This window comes from Oncorhynchus mykiss, chromosome 7 (genome assembly GCF_013265735.2).
Source record: "Oncorhynchus mykiss isolate Arlee chromosome 7, USDA_OmykA_1.1, whole genome shotgun sequence".
In the NCBI taxonomy this organism is placed as follows: domain Eukaryota; kingdom Metazoa; phylum Chordata; class Actinopteri; order Salmoniformes; family Salmonidae; genus Oncorhynchus; species Oncorhynchus mykiss.
The window spans coordinates 10,021,916-10,049,456 of NC_048571.1; the positions used below are offsets into that span (position 1 = coordinate 10,021,916).

Below are 27,541 nucleotides of genomic sequence, written 5' to 3' on the forward strand. Positions count from 1 at the left end.
TAGTCACATCATATCCACTGGACACTACAGAGTTAGTCATATCATATCACTGGACACTACAGAGTTAGTCATATCATATCACTGGACACTACAGAGTTAGTCATATCATATCACTGGACACTACAGAGTTAGTCATATCATATCACTGGACACTACAGACTTACTCATATCCACTGGACACTACAGAGTTAGTCATATCATATCCACTGGACACTACAGAGTTAGTCATATCATATCCACTGGACACTACAGACTTACTCATATCCACTGGACACTACAGAGTTAATCTTATCATATCACTGGACACTACAGAGTTAGTCATATCATATCCACTGGACACTACAGACTTACTCATATCCACTGGACACTACAGAGTTAATCTTATCATATCACTGGACACTACAGTTAATCATATCACTGGACACTACAGAGTTAGTCATTTCATATCACTGGACACTACAGTTAATCATATCACTGGACACTACAGAGTTAGTCATATCATATCCACTGGACACTACAGACTTACTCATATCCACTGGACACTACAGAGTTAATCTTATCATATCACTGGACACTACAGTTAATCATATCACTGGACACTACAGAGTTAGTCATATCATATCACTGGACACTACAGAGTTAATCTTATCATATCACTGGACACTACAGAGTTAGTCACATCATATCACTGGACACTACAGAGTTAATCATATCATATCACTGGACACTACAGAGTTAGTCACATCATATCACTGGACACTACAGAGTTAATCTTATCATATCACTGGACACTACAGAGTTAGTCATATCATATCACTGGACACTACAGAGTTAATCTTATCATATCACTGGACACTACAGAGTTAGTCACATCATATCCACTGGACACTACAGTTAATCATATCACTGGACACTACAGAGTTAGTCACATCATATCACTGGACACTACAGAGTTAGTCACATCATATCACTGGACACTACAGAGTTAGTCACATCATATCACTGGACACTACAGAGTTAATCTTATCATATCACTGGACACTACAGAGTTAGTCATATCATATCACTGGACACTACAGAGTTAATCTTATCATATCACTGGACACTACAGAGTTAGTCACATCATATCCACTGGACACTACAGTTAATCATATCACTGGACACTACAGAGTTAGTCACATCATATCCAGTCCAGGCTGCATGTTAGTTGTCAGTGTCACCCACACATCAATGCGTCCACACAGAGGCCCACCTCACATTGACCAGGTCGGGACCATATATTCTTTGCTTGTACCAAAGCTGCAGTCTTTGTAATGTCCACCAGGGGGCATAAGGGACCTGAGCACTGTCAGCTGTCTATGAGCATTACCTTGGTGCAGAGGACACACAGGACAGGACCATAGAGTTCAGTTCTCTGGACAATGCACTCTTCATTGGGATGATAATAAGTGGGCATTTAACAGAATAGAGAACAGAGAAAAGGATGTAAGGACTAGGCCTAAAGAAGGCTGCGGGTTAGAGGGAGTGACCAATGAAGAGAGCTCACCACTGGGCTGGCACGGGCAGAGCTGGCCCTGGACGAGGCCCGAGAGTTGGAGCCCAGAAAACCACTGTAGTCTGAAGGCTGGCACAAAAAGAAGATGGATAAAATAGGAAAAGAGAAGGAAATGAAAAAGAGAGAGAGAGATGTTAGTCACAGAGTTTGTCAGTCAGCAAGCAGGGACAGACAGAGCTGAAGCAGGGACAGACAGAGCTGAAACAGGGACAGACAGAGCTGAAGCAGGGACAGACAGAGCTGAATCAGAGACAGACAGAGCTGAAGCAGGGACAGACAGAGCTGAAGCAGGGACAGACAGAGCTGAAACAGGGACAGACAGAGCTGAAACAGGGACAGACAGAGCTGAAGCAGGGACAGAGCTGAAGCAGGGACAGACAGAGCTGACGCAGGGACAGACAGAGCTGAAACAGGGACAGACAGAGCTGAAGCAGGGACAGACAGAGCTGAAGCAGGGACAGACAGAGCTGAAACAGGGACAGACAGAGCTGAAGCAGGGACAGAGCTGAAGCAGGGACAGACAGAGCTGAAGCAGGGACAGACAGAGCTGAAGCAGGGACAGACAGAGCTGAAACAGGGACAGACAGAGCTGAAGCAGGGACAGACAGAGCTGAAGCAGGGACAGAGCTGAAGCAGGGACAGACAGAGCTGAAGAGACAAGGGAATACATTGATAGACAAGTCAACCAGGCCCTGTTAGACCAAAGACAACCCTCCCACACATCAAAACCCAGACACATACAATTCCACGTGTACGCTACACTCTAGACTCCACCATTCTAGACATACTGCAAACCCCACGCAACAAAGTCACAATTAAACTGTGACTTGGCACAGTGTTTGTAAAGGTCATCGACACACAAGACGCACTGTAAGATAATTCAGGATGGTTATTGGTGGAATACAGCTAACTGAAAACATGGATTCCTTCTTCTGGAAGTCTGAAATCCACATGTGGGAAAGACACAAGAAACCTCAATAGAAAGAAGTAGTGGGGTGACGACACTGTCATGCAGACTTCTCCTGGGGTGGCCAACCCTCCCACTGGAGAGAATCAGGTGTGTTCGAGCAGGGCTGGAATAAAAGCCTGCACAACCAGCCTGCCGCTAGTATCGCTTCAAGAGGAGGGTGGGTCGACCCCACAATGCAATTCCACGTTGGCACATGGGGCAGGCCAAGCAAGTCCCCTCATCAGGGTAACACAGTGATACATTCCATGCATGCTGTCTATTCAAGCCTCCCTTTGGATTTGAAAACCGTCACAACAACCACAATTCTAGACATACTTGAAAACCCCACACAATCTCATTAGGACTTTGCACTGTGTTTCCAAAAGTCATCAACACACAAGACAGGGTGGGAATGAGTGGAATACAACGAATTAAAGAAGGGTTCCTTGTTTGGTGAGTCTGATAAAAACAGAAGACACCACTGACCCTGATAGAAGTAGAGACTGACAACACTGTCATGCAGACAGACTATGGCCAGGGGTGGCCGACTGTCTTCCCAGAAACCTATTGGATGTGCAGGCTTTTGCTCCAGACCTGCTCCAATACAACTGATTCTACTAATCAGCTGCTCACCTGGGTGTTGATTAGCTGAATCGTGTTAGAGCAGGGCTGGAATAAAAGCCTGCATACCCAGTAGCTCGTATCTCTCCAGGAGGAGGGTTGACCACCGCTGAACTATGCAATCCCATGTTGCCACAGGGGGCATGCCAAGCAACCTCTCTCAGGGTGAGAGAGGGGGCGTCAGGGCTTCTTACACCGCGAGAGATGGAGCCACTAAAGCGCCGTGTGCTACTCTGCATAGCCTCGTCACACACAGAGCCCTGTAGATAGGAGAGAGGCACACACACACACGGCATCAGACTTCACCTCACACACACATACACAGTCTGGCTCAGACTTCAACTCACAATCACACACACACACACACACACACACACACACACACACACACACACACACACACACACACACACACACACACACACACACACACACACACACACACACACACACACACACACACACTGCATCAGACTTCACCTCAGGAACGTATACAGACACATCTCAGTAATCATGCAGGAAAAGGAGCAGAAGGATCAGCTGTACATTCCAGAATGTGTTACAGCATGCCACCTTGAAGATACCACTGGGCTTCTGCAACTCAGCTTACTGTCTCACGTTCTCCTTAACACATCAAAGTGTTTTGGAAATGTAACTTTTAGGGCCAGGACTGTATGTGGGTCTTGACAACATCTAGCCCCTCTGCCAAATCATTCTCACATGCCTTATAATGACACTAGTAGTGACACATCACAGATCTATCTATCTATGTATCTACTGTCTAAACAAGCGGTGAAGGGTCAGAGGTCATAGGAAAGAGGAACCAACCCTGTGACTCTGGGTGCGTGGGCCATCAATAAAGAGCATGGAGGGCTGAAGATGGACAGAGAGGGAAACAATCCAACATTGCACTGTAAGTGATAAACAACAGTGATTCTATCTAGTATGTACAACTGGAAAAAGCTCTCTGTTTTGAGAATCTCATGTTCTGTCATTCTAAGAAACCAACAGGAGGGTGAAGTTGAGTGGGTAGGGAAGGGAAGGAGAGGGTGAGTGGATAGGGAAGGAGGGAGAAGTTGAGTGGGTAGTGAAGAAAGGAGAGTTTGAGTGGGTAGGGAAGGAGGGAAGGAGAGGGTGAGTGGGTAGGGAAGGAGGGAGAAGTTGAGTGGGTAGGGAAGAAAGGAGAGTTTGAGTGGGTAGGGAAGGAGGGAAGGAGAGGGTGAGTGGGTAGGGAAGGAGGGAGAGGTTGAGTGGGAAGGGAAGGAGAGGGTGAGTGGGTAGGGAAGGAGGGAGAAGTTGAGTGGGTAGGGAGGGAAGGAGAGGGTGAGTGGGTAGGGAAGGAGGGAGAGGTTGAGTGGGTAGGGAAGGAGGGAGAAGTTGAGTGGGTAGGGAAGGAGAGGGTGAGTGGATAGGGAAGGAGGGAGAGGTTGAGTGGGTAGGGAAGGAAGGAGAGGGTGAGTGGGTAGGGAAGGAGGGAGAAGTTGAGTGGGTAGGGAAGGAGAGGGTGAGTGGATAGGGAAGGAGGGAGAGGTTGAGTGGGTAGGGAAGGAGGGGGTGAGTGGATAGGGAAGGAGGGAGAGGTTGAGTGGGTAGGGAAGGAGAGGGTGAGTGGATAGGGAAGGAGGGAGAGGTTGAGTGGGTATGGAAGGAGGGGGAGGTTGAGTGGGTAGGGAAGGAGAGGGTGAGTGGGTAGGGAAGGAGGGAGAAGTTGAGTGGGTAGGGAAGGAGAGGGTGAGTGGATAGGGAAGAAGGGAGAGGTTGAGTGGGTAGGGAAGGAGGGAAGGAGAGGTTGAGTGGGTAGGGAAGTAGAGTGAAGTTGAGTGGGTAAGGAAGGAGAGGGTGAGTGGGTAGGGAAGGAGGGAGAAATTGAGTGGGTAGGGAAGGAGAGGGTGAGTGGATAGGGAAGGACGGAGAGGTTGAGTGGGTAGGGAAGAAAGGAGAGGGTGAGGGGGTAGGGAAGGAGGGAGAAGTTGAGTGGGTAGGGAAGGAGAGGGTGAGTGGATAGGGAAGGAGGGAGAGGTTGAGTGGGTAGGGAAGGAGGGAGAGGTTGAGTGGGTAGGGAAGGAGAGGGTGAGTGGGTAGGGAAGGAGGGAGAAGTTGAGTGGGTAGGGAAGGAGAGGGTGAGTGGATAGGGAAGGAGGGAGAGGTTGAGTGGGTAGGGAAGAAAGGAGAGGTTGAGTGGGTAGGGAAGGAGGGAGAGGTTGAGTGGGTAGGGAAGGAGGGAGAGGTTGAGTGGGTAGGGAAGGAGGGAGAGATTGAGTGGGTAGGGAAGAAAGGAGAGGTTGAGTGGGTAGGGAAGGAGGGAAGGAGAGGGTGAGTGGGTAGGGAAGGAGGGAAGGAGAGGTTGAATGGGTAGGGAAGGAGGGAAGGAGAGGGTGAGTGGGTAGGGAAGGAGGGAGAGGTTGAGTGGGTAGGGAAGGAGAGGGTGAGTGGATAGGGAAGAAAGGAGAGGTTGAGTGGGTAGAGAAGGAGGGAGAGGTTGAGTGGGTAGGGAAGGAGGGAGAGATTGAGTGGGTAGGGAAGAAAGGAGAGATTGAGTGGGTAGGGAAGGAGGGAAGGAGAGGTTGAGTGGGTAGGGAAGGAGGGAAGGAGAGGGTGAGTGAGTAGGGAAGGAGGGAGAGGTTGAGTGGGTAGGGAAGGAGAGAGAGGTTGATTGGGTAGGGAAGGAGGGGGAGGCTGAGTGGGTAGGGAAGGAGGGAGAGGTTGAGTGGGTAGGGAAGGAGGGAGAGGTTGAGTGGGAAGGGAAGGAGGGAGAGGTTGAGTGGGTAGGGAAGGAGGGGGAGGTTGAATGGGAAGGGAAGGAGGGAGAGGTTCAGTGGGTAGGGAAGGACGGGGGGGGAAAGGTGGAGCAGCATTGGGAAATGGAAAGAGGGATGAGACGTGAAGGAGAGAGGAATAAATGAGTGGGGACAGACCCGGCCATTTTGAGTGGAATTTTGATGTCTGAGTGAGGGGAGACTGTTGGAGCTGCAGTACAGATCAGATGAGAAGTTTCTCTACAATGCCACACCACAAAGAGAGAGAGAGAGAGAGAGAGAGAGAGACACACAAAGATGAGGGGAGAGTGAAAGAGAGAGAAACAAAATAAGAATAGAGAAACAGAGAGAGATAAAAATGTGTTTGGTCCCTTGTCAACTCCTTTGACAACGGACCAAAACAAAAAGGCATGTTGTTATGTCTAGAGGCATTTCAGACATTCATTAGTGACAGTTATTATGACAAGGGAAGTGCGGTGACAATACAGCCGACAACCAGACCGTCCTGTTAAACCACGTTCACTGTCTGGGGTGTGCTGATAACTAGTTGGGTTGTGAGCCATTTCAACCACGCATGCCTTCCCGGCCAAAAGACTACAGTATCATTACCATAACAACTGTCTGTGTACCAGTGTTAACTTAGTCCCACTAGCCTAGCTTAAAACCATGTCGTCTTGTTTGTTTGATAATGCCACATCTCTCAGTGTGTGAACCTTGTGTGTCTTCAAACCCCCTTTTGAATAGAACACCTTCACCGTCAGTGATTCCATCATCATCACCTCAGATTTAAATAGAGGTGTTTTTCACACGACAGGTGGTGTTCTCACATCAGGCCCCATCGCCATGTTGGGAGGGGACATGGAGGAGTTCCTTTAAAAAGGTAGAGAACATCACCATGTTGGGACTGGGCATGGAGGAGTTCCTTTAAAAAGGTAGAGAACATCACCATGTTGGGACTGGGCATGGAGGAGTTCCTTTAAAAAGGTAGAGAACATCACCATGTTGGGACTGGGCATGGAGGAGTTCCTTTAAAAAGGTAGAGAACATCACCATGTTGGGACTGGGCATGGAGGAGTTCCTTTAAAAAGGTAGAGAACATCACCATGTTGGGACGGGACATGGAGGAGTTCCTTTAAAAAGGTAGAGAACATCACCATGTTGGGACGGGGCATGGAGGAGTTCCTTTAAAAAGGTAGAGAACATCACCATGTTGGGACGGGGCATGGAGGAGTTCCTTTAAAAAGGTAGAGAACATCGCCATGTTGGGACGAGGCATGGAGGAGTTCCTTTAAAAAGGTAGAGAACATCACCATGTTGGGACGGGGCATGGTGGAGTTCCTTTAAAAAGGTAGAGAACATCACCATGTTGGGACGGGGCATGGAGGAGTTCCTTTAAAAAGGTAGAGGACATCACCATGTTGGGACTGGGCATGGAGGAGTTCCTTTAAAAAGGTAGAGAACATCACCACGTTGGGACGGGGCATGGAGGAGTTCCTTTAAAAAGGTAGAGAACATCACCATGTTGGGACTGGGCATGGAGGAGTTCCTTTAAAAAGGTAGAGAACATCACCATGTTGGGACGGGGCATGAAGGAGTTCCTTTAAAAAGGTAGAGAACATCGCCATGTTGGGACGGGGCATGGAGGAGTTCCTTTAAAAAGGTAGAGAACATCACCATGTTGGGACTGGGCATGGAGGAGTTCCTTTGAAAAGGTAGAGAACATCACCATGTTGGGACGGGGCATGGAGGAGTTCCTTTAAAAAGGTAGAGAACATCACCATGTTGGGACTGGGCATGGAGGAGTTCCTTTAAAAAGGTAGAGAACATCACCATGTTGGGACTGGGCATGGAGGAGTTCCTTTAAAAAGGTAGAGAACATCACCATGTTGGGACTGGGCATGGAGGAGTTCCTTTAAAAAGGTAGAGAACATCACCATGTTGGGACTGTGCATGGAGGAGTTCCTTTAAAAAGGTAGAGAACATCACCATGTTGGGACGGGGCATGGAGGAGTTCCTTTAAAAAGGTAGAGAACATCACCATGTTGGGACTGGACATGGAGGAGTTCCTTTAAAAAGGTAGAGAACATCACCATGTTGGGACGGGGCATGGAGGAGTTCCTTTAAAAAGGTAGAGAACATCACCATGTTGGGACGGGACATGGAGGAGTTCCTTTAAAAAGGTAGAGAACATCACCATGTTGGGACGGGGCATGGAGGAGTTCCTTTAAAAAGGTAGAGAACATCACCATGTTGGGACGGGACATGGAGGAGTTCCTTTAAAAAGGTAGAGAACATCACCATGTTGGGACGGGGCATGGAGGAGTTCCTTTAAAAAGGTAGAGAACATCGCCCAGACTTTTGCAACGGTTAAACCAAGGCCCCATTCCAACTCTGATACCGGATACATGTACCGGAATGTTACCTCAGTCATGTGTAGTATCTCTGAGACGTCACGACACATGGAGGAAGAGACTTTTACAACCCGTACCGTCTCATTGCTGACATTCTTGATGTCATATATGAACAGTGGGAGTTCAATGAGCTGTGTGTTAAGTCAGGGCTCCATTCAGCCTGGAGAGCTGAAGCGTTACAGATTGCGTGATGGAAATGTGTTGAGCTGACATATGCAGTGCTTACGGTGAATACAGTCTTCGCTAACGTGGGAACATTGCCTTTACTGCAGCGATACAGATTGAATGGAGCTCTTAGTCTGTCCTATATACAGTAGACCTTATACTATGAGATGTTAGACAAGCAGGAAGTAGATATCATAGAACTAGTTATTTAATAGGATCTCTATGGTATATACTAACCCTAAGGCTTCCTCGGCTCCCCACCGACATCCGTTCCTCATCGTCTGAGATCTGGGAGGGAAAGGGACACATAAACACACAACATTCAATCAATAACACATCATTGTGTATCAGTGTGGGTTGTTCAGCTGTAGCAGTGGATTGAAGCTGCCCCTAGACACTGACCTAAGGACCAAAAGATCCCATTTGAATCCTAACCCAGTTCTGGTTTGGATTTGGAGAGGGTGAGCTGATCCTAGAGCTGTGTATAGAGGCAGCCTCTACCTCAGAGCGTTCCAGAATCATTAGTTATATACACAATAACATATAGAAAAGAAAGCACATGTTTGTCTGACAGGCCGTATAACGGTAGAGAGGAGAAGACGGGGAGTCAGGCCGTATAACGGTAGAGAGGAGAAGACGGGGAGTTAGGCTGTATAACGGTAGAGAGGAGAAGAGAGGGGGAGTCAGGCAGGCTGTATAACGGTAGTGAGGAGAAGACGGGGAGTCAGGCTGTATAACGGTAGAGAGGAGAAGACAGGGGGAGTCAGGCTGTATAATGGTAGAGAGGAGAAGACAGGGGGAGTCAGGCTGTATAACGGTAGAGAGGAGAAGACAGGGGGAGTCAGGCCGTATAACGGTAGAGAGGAGAAGACGGGGAGTCAGGCTGTATAACGGTAGAGAGGAGAAGACGGGGAGTCAGGCCGTATAACGGTAGAGAGGAGAAGACAGGGGGAGTCAGGCTGTATAACGGTAGAGAGGAGAAGACGGGGAGTCAGGCCGTATAACGGTAGTGAGGAGAAGACAGGGGGAGTCAGGCTGTATAACGGTAGAGAGGAGAAGACAGGGGGAGTCAGGCTGTATAACGGTAGAGAGGAGAAGACAGGGGGAGTCAGGCTGTATAACGGTAGAGAGGAGAAGACAGGGGAGTCAGGCTGTATAACGGTAGAGAGGAGAAGACAGGGGGAGTCAGGCTGTATAACGGTAGAGAGGAGAAGACAGGGGGAGTAATGCCGTATAACGGTAGAGAGGAGAAGACGGGGGGAGTCAGGCCGTATAACGGTAGAGAGGAGAAGACGGGGAGTCAGGCTGTATAGCGGTAGAGAGGAGAAGACAGGGGGAGTCAGGCTGTATAACGGTAGAGAGGAGAAGACAGGGGGAGTCAGGCCGTATAACGGTAGAGAGGAGAAGACGGGGAGTCAGGCTGTATAACGGTAGAGAGGAGAAGACGGGGAGTCAGGCCGTATAACGGTAGAGAGGAGAAGACAGGGGGAGTCAGGCTGTATAACGGTAGAGAGGAGAAGACGGGGAGTCAGGCCGTATAACGGTAGTGAGGAGAAGACAGGGGGAGTCAGGCTGTATAACGGTAGAGAGGAGAAGACAGGGGGAGTCAGGCTGTATAACGGTAGAGAGGAGAAGACAGGGGGAGTCAGGCTGTGTAACGGTAGAGAGGAGAAGACAGGGGGAGTCAGGCTGTATAACGGTAGAGAGGAGAAGACAGTGGGAGTCAGGCCGTATAACGGTAGAGAGGAGAAGACGGGGAGTCAGGCTGTATAACGGTAGAGAGGAGAAGACAGGGGGAGTCAGGCTGTATAACGGTAGAGAGGAGAAGACAGTGGGAGTCAGGCCGTATAACGGTAGAGAGGAGAAGACAGTGGGAGTCAGGCCGTATAACGGTAGAGAGGAGAAGACGGGGAGTCAGGCCGTATAACGGTAGAGAGGAGAAGACGGGGAGTCAGGCTGTATAACGGTAGAGAGGAGAAGACAGGGGGAGTCAGGCTGTATAACGGTAGAGAGGAGAAGACAGGGTGAGGATACAGACCGACGTGTGTCTCCGTGAAGGACGGGAGGAGTACCTCTCACTCTCCTCCTGGAAGGCCCGGAAGGAAAGAGGAAAAGAAAGTACCCGGTTAAAGGTTAGAGGTCAGGAGGAAAGGTCAAGAAGGAAGTGGTTCTGGTTCTGCCACCAGATGTGGATTTTATAGACAAAGACCAAACAAAAACACATTCTGCACAGGGTAAAACTGGATTGGTTTTGGGACCACTGGGGCTGGGCTGGGGTTATTTCCATTTCCATTCCTGTCAGTCGACCTGGATATAGAACATCTCCAATTGACTGAAATTGAAATGGAATCAAACCCATGTCTGGACATGACAAGACACTGCATGCGTTTATTTACAGTACACTACTTATGCATTCCCTGGCCTCTCTACTCTGATGCAGGCAGACAGCCACTGGTTAGACAAGCCCAGAGAGAGGTGGGGGTGGGGTGAGGGTTTAATCCTCCCGGTGGGTTGTCATGGCGATCCCAGTACCGTGAAAAGGGTTTAACCCCTGTCAGATGGCATGGGAGACCCCCGTAGCGGTACAGGATCTAGTGAAATGAGGATCAGCTCTGTCCCTGTCTGGCCTGGTTCACGACAGACCTTTAAAAGCACACATGCTTCCCTTGTGTTGTCTGAGAGTACATACACATGCCAAGCTACTAGGTCCAGCTGTATCCAGGACAACTGTGATATTATCAACAGGATGGGACATTGAAATAGAGAATACTAAACACATATATTGCACAACACAGGCGGTGTTGTGTTCAACACTGTGCATGCCTCACATTTACTAAACACTTCCTTGATGCAGGCGATGCAGGCAATGCACTGTACACAGTGCAAACACTACTACTACCTAGGGTTTGCAATGAGCTGTTTCAACAGACAGTATATATTATATTATCAGTGTGCAGTGAGCTGTTTCAATAGACAGTATATATTATATTACCAGTGTGCAGTAAGCTGTTTCAACAGACAGTATATATTATATTATCAGTGTGCAGTAAGCTGTTTCAACAGACAGTATATATTATATTATCAGTTTGCAGTGAGCTGTTTCAACAGACAGTATATATTATATTATCAGTGTGCAGTAAGCTGTTTCAACAGACAGTATATATTATATTATCAGTGTGCAGTGAGCTGTTTCAACAGACAGTATATATTATATTATCAGTGTGCAGTGAGCTGTTTCAACAGACAGTATATATTATATTATCAGTGTGCAGTGAGCTGTTTCAACAGACAGTATATATTATATTATCAGTGTGCAGTGAGCTGTTTCAACAGACAGTATATATTATATTATCAGTGTGCAGTGAGCTGTTTCAACAGACAGTATATATTATATTACCAGTGTGCAGTAAGCTGTTTCAACAGACAGTATATATTATATTATCAGTTTGCAGTGAGCTGTTTCAACAGACAGTATATATTATATTATCAGAACGCAGTAAGCTGTTTCAATAGACAGTATATATTATATTACCAGTGTGCAGTGAGCTGTTTCAACAGACAGTATATATTATATTATCAGTTTGCAGTGAGCTGTTTCAACAGACAGTATATATTATATTATCAGTGTGCAGTAAGCTGTTTCAACAGAAAGTATATATTATATTATCAGTTTGCAGTGAGCTGTTTCAACAGACAGTATATATTATATTATCAGTGTGCAGTAAGCTGTTTCAACAGACAGTATATATTATATTATCAGTGTGCAGTAAGCTGTTTCAACAGACAGTATATATTATATTATCAGAACGCAGTAAGCTGTTTCAACAGACAGTATATATTATATTATCAGTGTGCAGTGAGCTGTTTCAACAGACAGTATATATTATATTATCAGTGTGCAGTAAGCTGTTTCAACAGACAGTATATATTATATTATCAGTGTGCAGTAAGCTGTTTCAACAGACAGTATATATTATATTATCAGTGTGCAGTGAGCTGTTTCAACAGACAGTATATATTATATTATCAGTGTGCAGTGAGCTGTTTCAACAGACAGTATATATTATATTATCAGTGTGCAGTAAGCTGTTTCAACAGACAGTATATATTATATTATCAGTGTGCAGTGAGCTGTTTCAACAGACAGTATATATTATATTATCAGTGTGCAGTGAGCTGTTTCAACAGACAGCATATATTATATTATCAGTTTGCAGTGAGCTGTTTCAACAGACAGTATATATTATATTATCAGTGTGCAGTGAGCTGTTTCAACAGACAGTATATATTATATTATCAGTGTGCAGTGAGCTGTTTCAACAGACAGTATATATTATATTATCAGTGTGCAGTGAGCTGTATTATATTATCAGTGTGCAGTGAGCTGTTTCAACAGACAGTATATATTATATTATCAGTGTGCAGTGAGCTGTTTCAACAGACAGTATATATTATATTATCAGTGTGCAGTGAGCTGTTTCAACAGACAGTATATATTATATTATCAGTGTGCAGTGAGCTGTTTCAACAGACAGTATATATTATATTACCAGTGTGCAGTGAGCTGTATTATATTACCAGTGTGCAGTGAGCTGTTTCAACAGACAGTATATATTATATTATCAGTGTGCAGTGAGCTGTTTCAACAGACAGTATATATTATATTATCAGTGTGCAGTAAGCTGTTTCAACAGACAGTATATATTATATTATCAGTGTGCAGTGAGCTGTTTCAACAGACAGTATATATTATATTATCAGTGTGCAGTGAGCTGTTTCAACAGACAGTATATATTATATTATCAGTGTGCAGTGAGCTGTTTCAACAGACAGTATATATTATATTATCAGTTTGCAGTGAGCTGTTTCAACAGACAGTATATATTATATTATCAGTGTGCAGTGAGCTGTTTCAACAGACAGTATATATTATATTATCAGTGTGCAGTGAGCTGTTTCAACAGACAGTATATATTATATTATCAGTGTGCAGTGAGCTGTTTCAACAGACAGTATATATTATATTATCAGTGTGCAGTGAGCTGATTCAACAGACAGTATATATTATATTACCAGTGTGCAGTGAGCTGTTTCAACAGACAGTATGTATTATATTATCAGTGTGCAGTGAGCTGTTTCAACAGACAGTATATATTATATTATCAGTGTGCAGTGAGCTGTTTCAACAGACAGTATATATTATATTATCAGTGTGCAGTAAGCTGTTTCAACAGACAGTATATATTATATTATCAGTGTGCAGTGAGCTGTTTCAACAGACAGTATATATTATATTACCAGTGTGCAGTAAGCTGTTTCAACAGACAGTATATATTATATTATCAGTGTGCAGTAAGCTGTTTCAACAGACAGTATATATTATATTATCAGTGTGCAGTGAGATGTTTCAATAGACAGTATATATTATATTATCAGTGTGCAGTGAGCTGTTTCAACAGACAGTATATATTATATTATCAGTGTGCAGTGAGCTGTTTCAACAGACAGTATATATTATATTATCAGTGTGCAGTAAGCTGTTTCAACAGACAGTATATATTATATTATCAGTGTGCAGTGAGCTGTATTATATTATCAGTGTGCAGTGAGCTGTATTATATTATTAGTGTGCAGTGAGCTGTATTATATTATCAGTGTGCAGTGAGCTGTTTCAACAGACAGTATATATTATATTATCAGTGTGCAGTGAGCTGTTTCAACAGACAGTATGTATTATATTATCAGAGTCATCATGCAATCACAGCAGTCTAACAGAAACTAGCAGGGATCTTATACTGCAGTACACGTCCTACCATCCACTGCTCAATGTGGCCCCATTTGTTGTCCAGACCATAGTATTTCTGGGGGCGGAGAGGAGAGGGCAGGAAGAGGAAACCAGAGGAAGGAAGACATTAGAAAGGAGAGACAAGGAAATGGAGAGAGGTAAAAGCGACTTGTTTTTTAACAGTGCTGAACCCAAATAACCGTACATGTTTGACAAAAGATACACACAGCGAGTGATTTGATTTAGGTCAAGGGATTTGAAAGATACATTCATTGATCTTTGATCTGACAACGACAGTTAGCATTCAGATGCCAATAGGAGTGTAACGTGAACAGGAAAGAGAGAAGGAGAACATTTGAAGCAAGGAGGCCTACCTTCTGGCTTTGATACACCTAAAACAAAATGGAGGCCTACCTTCTGGCTTTGATACATCTAAAACAACATGGTGGACAGAAGGAGCAGGACACCACGGAGAAGAGAAGGCAGGACAATAGAAAGACAGTAGGTTAGGACATGTTGTTAGTATGGCAGACGAACAGGTTTTTGGTCAAGTATATTACCACCGTGCAGAGGTGTGTGTGTGTCACCTCTTTCTGCTGTCTCTCCAGTTCCTTCATGCGTATCTCCCGTGCCTCTGCTCTGGCCGCCCGCTTCGCTGCCAGTCTCGCCTCAGCCTGAAGAAGACACAGACAGAGAAAGACAATATACATTCAACAGGGTGTATAACAGTCAAATCAAAGCAGACCATACAATATTCCATGGTCTCTAATCATTATCTCTGCAATGACTGCCATTACTGCTAGCGTTAGCGTGAGCAAGCTGAGCAGAAAGTTCAACATAAAACTCAGTGAGCCCATTAGGTAAAGATGACACATTGAGCCGTGCTGCAATCAAATAAGTAGTAATTGACATGGAACCAGTTAATGAAATAATAGTTCATTATTAAGTTCCAAATGAGAGGGAAGCGTTACCATAGCAGCTAAGAGTGAGGGACTGGGAGCTTGGTGTTGAGGCTGTGGTTCCTGTCTTTCTGTTAGTGTTTACTATGCAGCTAGCTGGCTAATATAGCTTGAAACAAGCCTTTGAAGTTAAATTAGATCAGAGTGCTTTTAGGTCTGCCCGTCCTCAATAACCTTTAGCATTTGGTTATCAATGCTGCTGTGATCTCGTCACTCATTTCATTGTTTAAGAGAATGCCATGGTGACCAATAGCCATGCTTAACAAACACACACACACACACACACACACACACACACACACACACACACACACACACACACACACACACACACACACACACACACACAGACACACACACACACAGCTGATTGCTGTATAGGTTCCAGGTAATCCACTTATTCTAATACGCTGTATGGTATTATTTTTGTAAAAATAAAAAAATCACATTTATTTAACTAAGCAAGTCAGTTAACAACACATTCTTATTTACAATGACAGCCTACCGGGGAACAGTGGGTTAACTGCCTTGTTCAGGGGAACAGTGGGTTAACTGCCTTGTTCAGGGGAACTGTGGGTTAACTGCCTTGTTCAGGGGAACAGTGGGTTAACTGCCTTGTTCAGGGGCAGAATGAAAGATGTTCACCTCGTCAGCTTGGGAATTAGATTCAGTAACCTCTCGGTCACCTGCCCAAGACTATAACCATTAGGCTACCTGCCGCCCAATATTATTGTTATTATATTATTCTAAACAAAGAACAAAAATGATTTGATACCTATGATCAGTCTTTTTTAGTTCTGCTTCAGTCTATTCTAGTTCTGCTTCAGTCGTTTCTAGTTCCACTTCAGTCTTTTCTAGTTTCGCTTCAGTCATTTCTAGCTTTGCTTCAGTCATTTCACACACTACTCCACTCACTCACTCACTCACTCACTCACTCACTCACTCACTCACTCACTCACTCACTCACTCACTCACTCACTCACTCACTCACTCACTCACTCACTCACTCACTCACTCACTCACTCACTCACTCACTCACTCACTCACTCACACACTCACTCACACACACACACACACACACACACACACACACACACACACACACACACACACACACACACACACACACACACACACACACACACACACACACACACACACAACCATTTTAATGGCATCAGCTGATTACTGGTCTGGTGACACAGAGCTTCCAGACCAGCTATCAGAGGTCATGATTGCATCGCCAAAAATGAATAAGGTCCCGAGTCGTTCAGTGAAAGCTGAGATCAGGGCCCCAAAATAAAATACTAAACAGATCACTGGCTGTCTTACCTTCAACTGAGAAACAGCAGACAGAAAATCCATTCAGGACAGAAACCCACTACTTTAAGATTGTCTCTCTATTCCACAACCAAACCATATGAGAACGGCTTTCACTTTCTAGTTCACCACTGAAGTGGCCTTTAGGAAACATATGCATCCCGTTTACAGCTTCTCCCACAATCTTCAATCACAAGAATTAAAGTGATTCTGAAAAACGCAGGACTAGCAGCAGCCACAAGAGGGGAGTGTTCCCTATGTCGTTTTATTACTGAGAGAGGCTGTGGATGAGCCAGCATTTCTGTCTGGGCACTGGTGAGGACACACCCACCCTCACTCTGACCATAACAACACTGCTTCCCCATAGCAACAGCCCAGCCTACAACCAAGCACATCTGATTCCCTGTAAAACATATTCAAATACCCAGATTCCCCTTGTTGATGTCCATGTCATCTGTAATGCTTGTTTCGTTGTCTATTTGCAGACTAGATCAAATCCATAAGATCCTTGAGGATTCAATGGCACCATTCCAGTTCATCCTCCACTGTCATACTCTCAATCTGAATGTGTATAAGTACTGTGAAGAGAGGAGGGCAGTGGCATAGGGCAAGGCAGTGCTGGCAATGTGTGTGCACTGGGGCCCTTGGCTATGGGGGGCCTGCAAACTCTCACTATCAAGTGTTGCATTGGCCTTCTAGGTATCTGCATAGCAGGCCCTAGAATGTGTACACTATACACCATTGCAAAAGTCATTACATTGTTTAACTGAAAGATGGGCCTACATGTCATTTGCACAGCAACACATCCCAGTCATGGTAATTTGTAACTTAAAAAAAAAAAAATGCCACTACATGCCACTAAATATTTGAATGTATTGATGACTAGTACATCTATTTGGTCCACAAAACAAACCTCAATGAACAGTTCCAATGTTATTTGTTACTGTTGTGCAAAGACTGCTGGAAAATATGCAAATACTGTTCAATAATATTGTAGAGGAGATTCAGAGGCATGCCTTATTGAGGGCGTGGCTTTCAATTAGTTATTTTTGGCCACCCGGAAGGGTGAGTGTCTTTCCAGTTCATCTGGTCTGTTCACTTTCAATTACCGTTGTGAATTGTGATGGGAGGCCAAGTGATCATTTTGTTCACACAAGCCTGGGAAGATTTAGTCAGAGCCAATGGAAGAGGGTGTAACTATAGAGATCATCAGGCTACTGAAGGGCTCACTTCTGCCTAACTACAACACAGACAAAGGTAAATGGAATACCAGTCTGCTAGTTGAGGCTGGTGCTTTATGTTAGCCTGGAAAGGCCTTGATCCAGTCAGGCCTGTTTCCCCATTGTGTTTGTTTCACAGCTCGTTGAGAGGACGGAGATAGCAGTCAGCACACAGGAAACCGTTTGAACAGCAATACTGCACAACTATTTGTAAATGAACACAGGCTGTTAAAGGCCCAGTGCCATCAAAAACATTATTCATTTCCTGTGTTTTATATCTATTGGAATAATACTGTGAAATTGTGAACATTATGATAATGCCCTTTTAGTGTAAGAGCTGTTTGAAAAGACCTCCTGAAATCACAGCCCGTTGTGGTGGGATGGAGTTTTGGCCTGCCTCGGGCAGTAAATTAGTTAATAGACCAATAAGAAAGAGGGTTCCAAACCTCCCTGCCAATAACAGCTAAAAAAAGCTTATTTTTTATTTATTTTTTGACCATTTTGATTGAAAACAATGACAGGAAGGTACTTAATTGTTACCCAGAAATGATTTAATATTGAGATATAAATGGCTGCATTGGACCTTTAACATGAATTGAACAGGATGAAATGTAACTGAATTATCAACCTTTATTTAACTAGGCAAGTCAGTTAAGAACAAATTCTTATTTACAATGACGGCCGACCCCATTGTGCACCGCCCTATGGGACTCCCAATCACAGCTGGATGTGATGCAGCCTGGATTTGAACCAGGGACTGCAGTGACACCTGTTGCACTGAGATGCAGTGTCTTAGACCGCAGTGCCACTCAGGAGCAATCTTAATGTTCTCACTCCAAGAGAGCTAGTGGTGCCAAGCATTCAACGCCATCACGGTAACGATACAAAACAAAACAGAAAATAGAACCTGGATAAGAATGCCAGCCGAGCCAGTAAACAAACCAAACTCAAGAAACGAAGGAAAATGCAATAACCACTAAAGGTATTTATCTTCACTAAAATGTGAAGCAAAGAGCTATTACTAACTAATTACAACCACATGTGATTGCACTGCTGTGTGCCTATTGCCTCAAGCAGTCAAGGACCTGCAGAGAGAGAACTGAGAGACTGAGGCAAGGATTCAATCTGGCTTGGCTGTTGGAGAGAAGTGAAATAGCTTGGATGCTGCCTTGAGACTGAGACACATGGGTTATTCATTAGTCTCCGGCTCATAGTCTCACATTGAGCGTCATTGGTACAGTACGGTGGCCTCATTGGGTCAAAAGACTGCAGCACTATTCAGGAGATTTAGGATACAGGATTATGTCAGGGTAGATTAGGCAGGTAAGCCTGGTGAGACTCAGTCCGTCAACAAAGACCGATGAGGAGGGTGGTCTGGGGCTGCCTGTCAACAGAGACCAATGAGGAGGGTGGAGGTCTGGGGCTGCCTGTCAACAGAGACCGATGAGGAGGGTGGTCTGGGGCTGCCTGTCAACAGAGACCAATGAGGAGGGTGGAGGTCTGGGGCTGCCTGTCAACAGAGACCAATGAGGAGGGTGGTCTGGGGCTGCCTGTCAACAGAGACCAATGAGGAGGGTGGAGGTCTGGGGCTGCCTGTCAACAGAGACCGATGAGGAGGGTGTTCTGGGGCTGCCTGTCAACAGAGACCAATGAGGAGGGTGGAGGTCTGGGGCTGCCTGTCAACAGAGACCAATGAGGAGGGTGGTCTGGGGCTGCCTGTCAACAGAGACCGATGAGGAGGGTGGAGGTCTGGGGCTGCCTGTCAACAGAGACCGATGAGGAGGGTGGAGGTCTGGGGCTGCCTGTCAACAGAGACCGATGAGGAGGGTGTTCTGGGGCTGCCTGTCAACAGAGACCAATGAGGAGGGTGTTCTGGGGCTGCCTGTCAACAGAGACTGATGAGGAGGGTGGTCTGGGGCTGCCTGTCAACAGAGACCAATGAGGAGGGTGTTCTGGGGCTGCCTGTCAACAGAGACCAATGAGGAGGGTGGAGGTCTGGGGCTGCCTGTCAACAGAGACTGATGAGGAGGGTGTTCGGGGGCTGCCTGTCAACAGAGACTGATGAGGAGGGTGGAGGTCTGGGGCTGCCTGTCAACAGAGACCAATGAGGAGGGTGTTCTGGGGCTGCCTGTTAACAGAGACCAATGAGGAGGGTGTTCTGGGGCTGCCTGTCAACAGAGACCGATGAGGAGGGTGGTCTGGGGCTGCCTGTCAACAGAGACCAATGAGGAGGGTGGTCTGGGGCTGCCTAGACAAGTGTAGACCATATCAGATTAATCATTGTGGATCATTGCAGACACTCATTCACATCCTGCCTTAAAGCTGTGATATGTCACTTGTTGGGTGACAACCAAATCCACAGAGGAATGTGAGTTATAGATCTGTCATTTTCATTAAAAGCAATATACAGGGGGTACCGGTACCGAGTCAATGTGCGTGGGTATAAGTTAGTAGAGGTAATTGAGGTAATATGTACATGTAGGTAGGGGTAAAGTGACTATGCATCGATAATAAACAGAGAGTAGCAGCAGCATAAAGAAAGGGGGGAGGTGGGGGTCAATGTAAATAGTTGGGGTAGCCCATTTTCTTACTGTTCAGCAGTCTTATGGCTTGGGGGAAGAAGCTGTTTAGAAGCCTCTTGGACCTAGACTTGGTGCTCTGGTGCCGCTTGCTATGCGGTAGCAGAGAGAACAGTCTATGACTATAGGGTGGCTGGAGTCTTTGGCTATTTTTAGGGCCATCCTTTGACACCGCCTGGTATAGAGGTCCTGGAAGGCAGGAAGCTTGGCCCCAGTGATGTACTGGGCTGTATACACTACCCTCCATAGTGTCATTTTAACCACTAGGGTTGTGAAACTAAGTGGATCTTTGGAAATATCGCCACTAAATCAAATTCAAGTTTAGGGACATGTGACAATAAAGTGAATGACTAAATTAAAATAATTTATACAATTTCATTGGGGAAAAAGTAATGAAAGGTGAACCTGTGAAAATGGTGTCTATGCTTCAAGCCATAACTGTATATCTCTGGTCACACAAAAAAGTAATGTTGGATCGCGTATTGTGGGCCTATATACAGGACAGAAATACCAGAAATATAATCCAGGCAAAACACTCCCCTGGTTTCTTTTAACCTTTATTTAACTAGGCAAGTCAGTTAAGAACAAATTCTTATGTACAATGACGGCTTACCCCAGACGACACTGGGCCAATGGTGCGCCGCCCTATGGGACTCCCAATCACAGCCGGATGTGATACAGCCTGGATTCGAACCAGGGACTGTAGTGACACCTCTTGCACTGAGATGCAGTGCATTAGACCAATGAGTCAATCGCGAGTCCAGTTCTTAAAGACTGCTCTGATAAAACTAGCCACTGGTCAGTACTATTAGAGGCCTGGAAGCTTGTACTAGTCGGGTTGGACAGCAGCAGCACTGGTCAGTACTATTAGAGACCTGGAAGCTTTGCACTAGTCGGCCTGGACAGCAGCAGCACTGGTCAGTACTATTAGAGACCTGGAAGCTTTGCACTAGTCGGCCTGGACAGCAGCAGCACTGGTCAGTACTATTAGAGACCTGGAAGCTTTACACTAGTCGGCCTGGACAGCAGCAGCACTGGTCAGTACTATTAGAGACCTGGAAGCTTTGCACTAGTCGGCCTGGACAGCAGCAGCACTGGTCAGTACTATTAGAGACCTGGAAGCTTTGCACTAGTCGGCCTGGACAGCAGCAGCACTGGTCAGTACTATTAGAGGCCTGGAAGCTTTACACTAGTCGGCCTGGACAGTAGCAGCACTGGTCAGTACTATTAGAGGCCTGGAAGCTTTGCACTAGTCGGCCTGGACAGCAGCAGCACTGGTCAGTACTATTAGAGGCCTGGAAGCTTGCACTAGTCGGCCTGGACAGCAGCAGCACTGGTCAGTACTATTAGAGGACTGGAAGCTTTACACTAGTCGGCCTGGACAGCAGCAGCACTGGTCAGTACTATTAGAGACCTGGAAGCTTTGCACTAGTCGGCTTGGACAGCAGCAACACTGGTCAGTACTATTAGAGGCCTGGAAGCTTGCACTAGTCGGCCTGGACAGCAGCAGCACTGGTCAGTACTATTAGAGACCTGGAAGCTTTGCACTAGTCGGCCTGGACAGCAGCAGCACTGGTCAGTACTATTAGAGACCTGGAAGCTTTACACTAGTCGGCCTGGACAGCAGCAGCACTGGTCAGTACTATTAGAGGCCTGGAAGCTTTGCACTAGTCGGCCTGGACAGCAGCAGCACTGGTCAGTACTATTAGAGGCCTGGAAGCTTGCACTAGTCGGCCTGGACAGCAGCAGCACTGGTCAGTACTATTAGAGGCCTGGAAGCTTTACACTAGTCGGCCTGGACAGCAGCAGCACTGGTCAGTACTATTAGAGACCTGGAAGCTTTGCACTAGTCGGCTTGGACAGCAGCAACACTGGTCAGTACTATTAGAGGCCTGGAAGCTTGCACTAGTCGGCCTGGACAGCAGCAGCACTGGTCAGTACTATTAGAGACCTGGAAGCTTTGCACTAGTCGGCCTGGACAGCAGCAGCACTGGTCAGTACTATTAGAGACCTGGAAGCTTTACACTAGTCGGCCTGGACAGCAGCAGCACTGGTCAGTACTATTAGAGACTTGGAAGCTTTACACTAGTCGGCCTGGACAGCAGCAGCACTGGTCAGTACTATTAGAGGCCTGGAAGCTTTACACTAGTCGGCCTGGACAGTAGCAGCACTGGTCAGTACTATTAGAGGCCTGGAAGCTTTGCACTAGTCGGCCTGGACAGCAGCAGCACTGGTCAGTACTATTAGAGGCCTGGAAGCTTGCACTAGTCGGCCTGGACAGCAGCAGCACTGGTCAGTACTATTAGAGGCCTGGAAGCTTTACACTAGTCGGCCTGGACAGCAGCAGCTCCCATCCAGAACAGACCTCATGGAGGCTTAAAAGCAGAACAGCTTTGTAACTCCAGATGTTTTCCTTCACCAGTGTCAAGACCTTCACAGGCATGATGCATCCCTACGGATCTATTCCTAGCCAGGCTCTCTGAGTGAGAGCAGAGGGAAGGGCCACCTCAACACTTACTGGAAAATAAAGTCTCTTGGAAGTTATTCAGTGCACTCCTCTCATAGGGGCAAATCCTAGCTTCCCGTTAGGACGAAATCCTCTGTTCTGCCATTGACCTCAATGAAAGTTAGGCTTCGCCCCATCGTGAACACATAAGTGCAGGAAAATGTGATCATTATAAACGGTTGATCACTTTAACCTAAATAGTTTAGTAAAAGCGTAATGCACTGTACTTTATAGTACATTCTAGTCTCATGCTGTGCTCATGAGGCCTTGTTGGGGGGCAGTGTAGAGTTTCCCATTCAGGTGTGTTGTGACAACCCCATAATACTATAACAGTACATTCTAGTCTCATGCTGTGCTCATGAGGCCTTGTTTGGGGGCAGAGTAGAGTTTCCCATTCAGGTGTGTTGTGACAACCCCATAATACTATAACAGTACATTCTAGTCTCATGATGTGTTGAAGCAGTAGAGCACTTAGCTTGGAGTTTTCTAGGGTGTTTGAGACTAATGTCCATGCAGAGAACACATGGTGTCTGTCTGTCTGATACATCCCTGTACAGGCCAGTGCCCTGATGTATACATAGCAGCATTTTACTGTGGTAATCTTCTTAGGAGGAGCCTCATGCAGAGATTTATGCACTTTGAAGAGCAGCAGACTTCTGCTGTGTGTGTGTGTGTGTGTGTGTGTGTGTGTGTGTGTGTGTGTGTGTTAGGCTCTTTAGACCATATTATAAAGACACTTAATGGACAAAATTGCTCTGCCGTGATGCCCAACATGCTGATGGAAGTGAGGGGAGGGAGAAGGGTGGCAGTACAGTCACATCCCCTAACGTCAACACAGTCAGTGAGGACAAGTTAAGAGAGCCGGTACATGTAGCAATGACTCCATGTTTCAGATATCTGGCATGCCTGTGTCGCTGTAAGCTATGCAGTCAAACCTTTACATTCACCTGTCCGATCATTTCAGACAACAGTGACTACAGCACTTCAAGGAAGGAAGGTTAGGCCTCTGACTCAGTAGATGTATTGAATCATGATCGCTGATGGGAGGTCAAAGGTAGCTGGAAGTCTAGACCAATCGCCTGTTCATCACACTTCACTAATCGCATGCCACCTCAACCAACCTCACTCGTTGAGAATCCCTTTTAGATTAAATGGGTCAAATATTGTTTTGAGACATGATTAATGATTTAGCCAGAATACAGTAAAAGCTGGTTACTGTTGCCATGACACTACTCCAGCAGTGATTAAAGTGCAGGTTCACGTTTTTCTTCATGAATCTTGTTCTGGAGGCAGCTCTGCAGAGTGCTAGCTGGCACAGCCACAAAGTCATAGGAGGAGGATTTTAAACCTTATCACCCTAACCTTAACCAGACTGCTAACCCTAATACCTAACCCTAACCTTAACCCTAACCTTAACCAGACTGCTAACCCTAATGCCTAACCCTAACCTTAACCCTAACCTTAACCAGACTGCTAACCCTAATGCCTATCCCTAACCTTAACCAGACTGCTAACCCTAATGCCTAACCATAACCTTAACCAGACTGCTAACCCTAACCTTAACCCTAACCTTAACCAGACTGCTAACCCTAATGCCTATCCCTAACCTTAACCAGACTGCTAACCCTAATGCCTAACCCTAACCTTAAAGTAAGATCAAAAAGCACATTTTTGTTTTCAGTAATTTTTACAATATAGCCAATTTTGACTTTCCAGCTGGTCTATCTGAGGGGAAATCGCTCCGTTCTGCCTTCAGGACAAGACTCGTGACAATAAATGTCAACCTGCGATTAAAGCAGGATGTGGATGATGCTGAGAGGCTTAAGAGATGCAGGTCACTGGCATAGACACAGTCCAATCCCCTGGTGCAGAGTGGCTGCTGAGTGCTTTTACACACAAACACACACGTGCACAGATCGCATGCACACATATACACAAACACACCCGCACACACAAAAGTGGACACACACACATGAACATGTACATACACCAATACACACATAAATGTGCACCCAAGGGAACAGCTGTCAGCTTGCCCAGTAGGTCAGACTTCACCAGCTAGAACATGAAAGTCAGCCAAAAGCCCATCTCTTCCCCCTCACATACCCCCGACCCAAGCCCACCATGGACCCCTGTACTGCCCCCCCCCCCCCCCCTCCTTTTAATACTGGAGCTGTCTATCTGTTAATTCCTCCTAATTCCACAGGGACACACCCCCTAACACCATTGACTAAGGATTCTGAATCTGGCCTGTCTGTTATTTGTCAAACAACACCCTGGCACTAATGATATGACTAGCAGGTACCTGTTTATATCACAGTCAAACAACACTCTGGCACTAATGATATGACTAGCAGGTACCTGTTTATATCACAGTCAAACAACACTCTGGCACTAATGATATGACTAGCAGGTACCTGTTTATATCACTGTCAAACAGCACCCTGGCACTAATGATATGACTAGCAGGTACCTGTTTATATCACTGTCAAACAACACCCTGGCACTAATGATATGACTAGCAGGTACCTGTTTATATCACTGTCAAACAACACTCTGGCACTAATGATATGACTAGCAGGTACCTGTTTATATCACTGTCAAACAACACCCTGGCACTAATGATATGACTAGCAGGTACCTGTTTATATCACTGTCAAACAACACTCTGGCACTAATGATATGACTAGCAGGTACCTGTTTATATCACTGTCAAACAGCACCCTGGCACTAATGATATGACTAGCAGGTACCTGTTTATATCACTGTCAAACAGCACCCTGGCACTAATGATATGACTAGCAGGTACCTGCTGAATATCACTGGCATGACAGCAGAATGAGTTGATGACAACATCGTGCTCTGGGCCCTGGATTAATGATGTCTGTCTGTCATCTGCAGCTCTCAACGGTTTGTTATCACATGACTGGGGGCTTCAGGCCTCACTGCACTTGGTTTGGTTTGAGAGACACTTGATGTCTCATTGAGAACCATTTCCAACAGACTGGATAGAGTATTATGGATTCTTATCAGTGATATAGATTATAGTGTGTAGAGATGGGAGAGAGACAGGCCTGGAGTATTATGGAGTCTTATCAGTGCCATAGATTATAGTGTGTAGAGATGGGAGAGAGACAGGACTGGAGTATTATGGAGTCTTATCAGTGCCATAGATTATAGTGTGTAGAGATGGGAGAGAGACAGGACTGGAGTATTATGGAGTCTTATCAGTGCCATAGATTATAGTGTGTAGAGATGGGAGAGAGACAGGCCTGGAGTATTATGGAGTCTTATCAGTGATATAGATTATAGTGTGTAGAGATGGGAGAGAGACAGGCCTGGAGTATTATGGAGTCTTATCAGTGCCATAGATTATAGTGTGTAGAGATGGGAGAGAGACAGGACTGGAGTATTATGGAGTCTTATCAGTGCCATAGATTATAGTGTGTAGAGATGGGAGAGAGACAGGACTGGAGTATTATGGAGTCTTATCAGTGCCATAGATTATAGTGTGTAGAGATGGGAGAGAGACAGGACTGGAGTATTATGGAGTTTTATAGTAGTTGCATTTGAAAATTCCTCTGTGTGTGTGTGTGTGTGTGTGTGTGTGTGTGTGTGTGTCTGTGTGTGTGTGTGTTCAAAACAACCCCATACTCTGCTTAAGAACAGCTGTATAGCTTTGTCAACACTGTTATGAGGCACACAGTGTGTTATTATATTCCAGGATGACAACATCCCATTTCAGACCGTATTCTCATTAGCATGCGGGTGGGAGTGTCTTCTGAAGGGCCTTCACATCATGTTGTCACTCATATGGTGACTAAGCCCTCCTCTGATGTCAGCACTAAACAAAATACTGCCTTCCTGGTTGCTTAGCTCCCACCACACCCATGACAATTAGGGACATTTATGTGTTCAAGGATCTGACTAGTGGTTCTGACTAATAGAACCTTTCTGTGTTTTTGTACCAACACATGATTCTTACTGCACATTGACATATTACCCTGTATACTTCTTTATTTAGAAGAATGGCAGGGGAGCAGGAGAGCATAACAAGCCCTTTGATATCCAGTGAGGACATTTAGAACCTTTCAGGGGGAATATTATGGTCCACATAGTGAGGCTTTTCCTTCAGTTTACAGTCATGGCTGGTCAGAAAACCTACAGCACAGCATTACACTGGTGAGTTGTTTTAACATCGTCAAGGACCGGGATTACATGTTGATAAAATCAACCAGATGAAAATGGAAAAGCTGGGCTCTAGTGACAGTTTGGAGGCCATTTGCAATGGGCACCGGGCAATGGGCACCGGGCAATGGGCACCGGGCAATGGACAATGGGCACCGGGCAATGGGCACCGGACAATGGGCACCGGGCAATGGGCACCGGGCAATGGGCACCGGGCAATGGGCACCGGGCGCCACAAGTCAATATTTTCAAGATGTTGTGGTCACTGGTCAACAGACTTCAGTCTAAAGTTGGTCTGAAGCCTGTCCTTACAAATACTAGCCGGAGTCTCACTCGAGTCCTGGACTATAGTATGATGACAGACTGTCTGTCAATCTCCCTATGATTGTATCCCCATCAACTTCTGATTGTGTTTCCTACACCCAAAAAAACATAATCTCACATCACATGTGGTCCTCTGTGGCTCAGTAAGTGTGGCGTGACGCTTACAATGCTAGGGTTGTGGGTTCAATTCCTGCTGAGATTGC

The 27,541-nt window shown here is 45.9% G+C and overlaps 1 protein-coding gene across 21 annotated transcripts in view; it reads right to left on the minus strand.

The window, feature by feature from the left end:
* Nucleotides 1-27,541, minus strand: part of LOC110517899 (leucine-rich repeat flightless-interacting protein 2-like) — a 42,271-nt gene that overhangs the window by 12,071 nt on the left and 2,659 nt on the right. For 4 of the 21 annotated variants that reach the window (XM_036982486.1, XM_036982476.1, XM_036982472.1 and 1 more), the window contains exons 2-10: nucleotides 14,830-14,916; nucleotides 14,657-14,674; nucleotides 14,271-14,318; nucleotides 10,496-10,543; nucleotides 8,695-8,745; nucleotides 6,041-6,121; nucleotides 3,954-3,998; nucleotides 3,320-3,385; nucleotides 1,547-1,624 (exon numbers count right to left, since the gene is read on the minus strand). In XM_036982486.1, coding sequence (XP_036838381.1) covers nucleotides 1,547-1,624; nucleotides 3,320-3,385; nucleotides 3,954-3,998; nucleotides 6,041-6,121; nucleotides 8,695-8,745; nucleotides 10,496-10,543; nucleotides 14,271-14,318; nucleotides 14,657-14,674; nucleotides 14,830-14,916 — 522 coding nt within the window. Of the gene's footprint in view, nucleotides 1-1,546; nucleotides 1,625-3,319; nucleotides 3,386-3,953; nucleotides 3,999-6,040; nucleotides 6,122-8,694; nucleotides 8,746-10,495; nucleotides 10,544-14,270; nucleotides 14,319-14,656; nucleotides 14,675-14,802; nucleotides 14,917-16,533; nucleotides 16,705-27,541 lie in introns of those variants that run through there. The other 17 variants (XM_036982466.1, XM_036982465.1, XM_036982469.1 and 14 more) reach the window with 17 other exon arrangements.